The following is a 4,869-nucleotide window of genomic DNA, read 5'->3' as shown; positions in this document are numbered from 1 at the left end:
ATAAACATTTGAGTGCAGGTGTCTTTTTGATGAAATGACTTATTTTCCCTTTGGGTAGATACCCAGTAGTAGGATTGCTGGGCCAATGGTGGGCCTACTTTTATTTCTTTGAGGAATTTCCATACTGTTTTCCATAGAGGTTGTACTAATTTATATTCCTACCACCAGGGTTTGAGTGGTCCCTTTTCATTGTATCAACAACAACATCTGTTGTGTTTTGACTTTTTAATAATGGCCATTCTGATAGGGGTAAGGTGATGATTAGTGATGCTGAACAAGCATTTTTTCATATGTTTGTTGGCCATTTGTCTATCTTCTTTTGGGAAAAATCTGTTCATGTCTTTTGCTAACTTTTTGATGAGGTTATTTGTTTTCGTTCTTGCTGATTTGTTTTGAGTTCTTTGTAGATTCTGGTTGTTAGTCCTTTGTCAGATGTATAGTTTGTGAATATTTTCTCCCATTCTGTAGATTGTTTACTCTGTTGATTATTTCCTTTGCTGTGCAGAACTTTTTAGTTTAAGTCCCATTTATTTATTTTGTTTTCCTCTTCCTCCTCTTCCTCTTTCTCCTCTTCCTTCTCCTTCTCCTCTTACTCCTCTTCCTGCTTCTCCCCTCTCCCTCCCCACTATACAATAATGTTGCTTATTTTGGTGAATAATGTTTTATTGGAACACAGCCACACTCGTTCATTTATGTATTTATTGCCTGTATGGCTACTTCATGCTATAACAGTTGAGGTGAATAGTTGTGACAAAGCAATGACCTGCCAAGCATATAAAATATTTACTATTTAGCCCTTTATAGAAACAGTTTGCTGACTCCTGACTTAAGCCTGAGAACCTGACACTGTTTCCCTAGTGATAAAATAAATGCATATTAAATTTAAAACCTTTCTATAAAATATATACTGTTTCATATAATAATACTGCTCATTAAAAGTAACTTACTGCATAAACAGTTTTGATAGTAATAACGTTTATGAAAATATAACCATTAAAAATTGTCATTGTTATTTCTTGCCATGGTGTTATTTTTTTTTTAAATCAATTTCCATTCCATGTGCTATATGTCTTATGGTCACTCTAAAACTTATGTTATCAACAACAATCTTTTCTCAAACTTGACTAATGTTTGAACATGATTTAAATGAACACAATTCTCAAGAAACCCTACTGCTAACTACTTTATTTTTCTTATGTAACTTAATTTATATAAGCCTAAATCTAAGTAAAAAGTCTTATGGTTATAGTTCTCACACAAGCATAAATCTAAAATAATATAAAAATCAAACATAGCAAAATTATAAATCCAATACTTTTTAAGTTTGTAATATTAATATAAAAGAACAAATGTTATTTTGTTTAAACTAAATCAGTGCTCACAACAGGAATTTAATAATGACTGATTCATTGTCAATTCTTTTGAGTTTGACTTAGTTGTTCTTTCCATTCTGTGTTTTGTTTGCAAATTAGTTCATAATTACTCATGTTTTATTCGAACTACTGTGAAATCTTTATTCATATATTTTGCCAACACTGCATACTAAGTCTTGCTTTCAAGTACTATTTGGCACCAACTTGTTTGAAAACAGAAACACAATCACACTTATAAGATGGTAATCTAGATGATCCAGAGTAGTTACTTTACCTTTTTTTTTAGGTAAGTACTGAAATCAAAATTAAAATGTTAAAAATTCTAGAGACTATGTGTATCCCAGTAGACCCCAAACTCATCTAAATACAATCCTCTTATATTGTGTATATGTACATTAGTAAACACACACACGCGCGCGTGCACGCGCTCTCTCTCTTCTTCTTTCGTATAAAAAAACCCCGTAATGAAAACTGAATAGATTCCTTGACTCAGTATACTAATGCTTACTATTGAAATTACTTTTAAACACTAGAGTTATTCTTATTATACTTGAACTATTGATAGCTTTACTTCATTAGAAATAAGTAAAGTGTAAACAATAAATCTGTCTGATTCACTTCGTCTTTGTGTACTTTTGAAGAAATTTTCAAACATTTACATATGAAATTGTTCTCTCTTTTAGATATGTTCTGCAAATGTGTGGGCTTGTCTGTCACATGCCCTACCCTCTTTACTGCCAGCCTGCAGTTCCTTTCGATTCTCTTGACTGAAGAAGCAAAAAGGCGTCTTCAGGATAAAGACAAAACCAGTTTATGCCACAGTCCAACAATGGCGTCACTTCTTGATAAAGCTCAGGAAAATCAGAAATCTCTAGAACGACTTAATGAAGAAATTCTTCAGGTATGTGAGTTCTTGGTTTTTTAAAACTTTGTTTATTTAGTGTTTACATGAATTGACTTTCAGTCTTGGTATTGTTAAAACCTTTTTCGGTCATTTGAGTTATAAAAAATTAATGCTCATTATGACTGTTTAAATAATACAGAAGTATAACAGTTAAATTACCTACCATCTCCTGTCCAGTCTCAGCCCTCTGATGCTGAACAGTTTCTTTAATGAATATGATGTAAAAATTTGAAAGGAAATGTTACTAATCTAAGTCAGTTTCCCAAAACAGTGTTTCATGTCATGACCAAAATGGCTATATATTTCAGGAATGCAGTTATAACTCAAAATTTATTGCCATTTAAAAATATGTCTATGTCTTTGAAAATATTTTTTAAGTGGCATTTGATTTATATAAATTAACCACATTTGTCTTTCAGTGAGAAGATAAAAATCATAAAAAAGGTAGAAAAGTAGTAGAATTGTGCACCGAAGGATTTGCTTCAGCTTCCCAATAAGCCAGCTATATTTTATTGTACAAAGATACAAGGTTGTTCCTGTCTGCCAATTTGTTACAGTCCCTTTGCTGCTTAGAATTTGGAAATTTTCACCTCTTTTTTTGTCTGTGAAAGTCGTGGTCATGCAGATATTTGTGGTACAACCACTGTGCATTTTGGGAACCAGACTTGAATACGTTGAGGTGCAGAAAAGTCTGGTAGGAGAGGAGAGGATGCTTCCTGGCTCGGCTAGAAGCTGTCCTGTGGGGGGTATCAGGAGACTCCTCAGAGGACTTTATCTCCCTTGCCCTACAGAATCTGGTTTTCTTTCCAGCATAGATGGGAAGCCTGATAAGGCTTCATTTTCTCATCCGTCTCCAGAAGCAACTTCAGAAGCCTGGAACTCTAGGGGGAAAAGGGTCCTCAGAGCGTTTCTCTAGAAGCCATTTACTCTTTTGAGACTGCAGCTTCCCCGTAGCTACTACCTCACTCTCATTTCACTCAAGTTTGCTTAGTCGAAAACAAAAAGTGGACGTTGTCTCAGTTACCTCATTCCCCATCAGAGCTACAGGTTTTATTTCCCAGTGATTAACTGACTCTGATTTTGCACTTTAAAGAACAATAAACAGAAAAACTTAAATTTATGTCTTTTCAAAATGCCTTCCCCTCTCTCTCCTGTTCTAATTTATTTATTAATTTCCTAACTTGGCTTTCGTGGAGCATATTTCTCCTGGGGAAGGCTTTTGCTCTTGTCGACCTGCTTTCCTCTTCAGGGAATTAAATGACTTCCCCCTCGGAAGACTGCCATGAGCACAGAGTGCTGTGGGGACAGTGTGCTCGGCCCCTCCCTCCCTTTCCTAGGCCAGAATGGCAGATCTGTCTGGGAGCCCAGCTCTTCATGGATGACTGTGGTTCCTGCAGCCAGTCCTGCTGGACCTCGTGAAGTTTAAAGACTTCCAGCCAGGCCAAGCCAATGCTCTTTTATTTCCCAACTATTTTCTCCTCTTAGTTGTGCTGGTTTCAAGGATCCATGATGAAATTCATGATAAATATGGATCTATGCAGGGTGATGAACCAGTTTATAATAGTGCATGAGGGAAAAACTCTATGCCAGGGAAATTTGCGAAATTTACCTTGCCCTTATTTTTCCCTAATACTTTGTAATATTCATTATAAAAGTTATTGCTTATAAACTTTTGGTATTACCTTCTTGGCCAAAAAAAATGAGGTATCTTACAGCCACAGAATATTTTAGTGATTTTCCTGATGCTAGCTAATTTTCCTCTCCATTTCTTCTAAAGTACAAAGAATATAAAGTATTCTGTGTGTATATGGACATATTAGCTAATTATTTAAACCATGTTTCCTAATAATACTCTTCTTGTTCATGTAAACAGTAGTATATAGATACATGGCATTTGTTAGAAGGACAAAGGCAAGTTTAAAACAAAGAAAGTGAAGAGAGGAATTGTATCTGTGGCACGCTTACGGGAAAATACGTGCCCGATGTAAGGTGGGACAGTTATTAATGGGCCCATTAACCTACAAACACTGTTGTATTTGCCCTATAGAAGGATGCTATGTGAATTAAACTATTATTACAATACATTAAACAGCAGCACATTATCATAAATGATATATGTATCTTACTATGTGTCCACATAGGCTGTGGGTTGTGCCGAGTGCTATATGTAGCAAAGTAAATTACAGTTTTTAAATTATCAGAAGAAATAGTATTCTAAAATTGATGTCCTTCAAAGGTATATTTAAATTCTCTGTAAAGCCATATTCAAAAAATGTTACATGTAAGACCTTAGGCACATCACTTAACCTCTTTTGCTTCACTTCTTCAAGTGTAAAATAATAGGATTGTATTACATTATTGCTATGTTTCAGCCACCTCTAAAATCTTCATCCTTTTAATAAATTATTATGGTGGAACATCAGTTAAAATGTCTTAGCAGAGTATCTTTTAAATGGCTGCTTTACAGCGCTATCCCATAGGGGATATATATTGAAATTATGCATACTTATATATTAAATCGTGTAGATTAATTTTTTCATAATTCCATTTTGAGGTGGTTTCAGAATTCAAATATTCTCTAAGAAATTATTA

General features: G+C 34.5%; 1 protein-coding gene across 1 annotated transcript in view; it reads left to right on the top strand.

The window, feature by feature from the left end:
- Positions 1-4,869, top strand: part of RTTN (rotatin) — a 243,188-nt gene that overhangs the window by 210,618 nt on the left and 27,701 nt on the right. The window contains 1 exon segment of the mRNA XM_012657577.1: positions 2,057-2,274. Coding sequence (XP_012513031.1) covers positions 2,057-2,274 — 218 coding nt within the window.

This window comes from Propithecus coquereli, unplaced genomic scaffold, assembly GCF_000956105.1.
Source record: "Propithecus coquereli isolate 6110/MARCELLA unplaced genomic scaffold, Pcoq_1.0 Scaffold55, whole genome shotgun sequence".
Lineage (NCBI taxonomy): Eukaryota > Metazoa > Chordata > Mammalia > Primates > Indriidae > Propithecus > Propithecus coquereli.
Note: the sequence above shows the minus strand (reverse complement) of the source record. Positions and strands in the feature narration are given on the sequence as shown.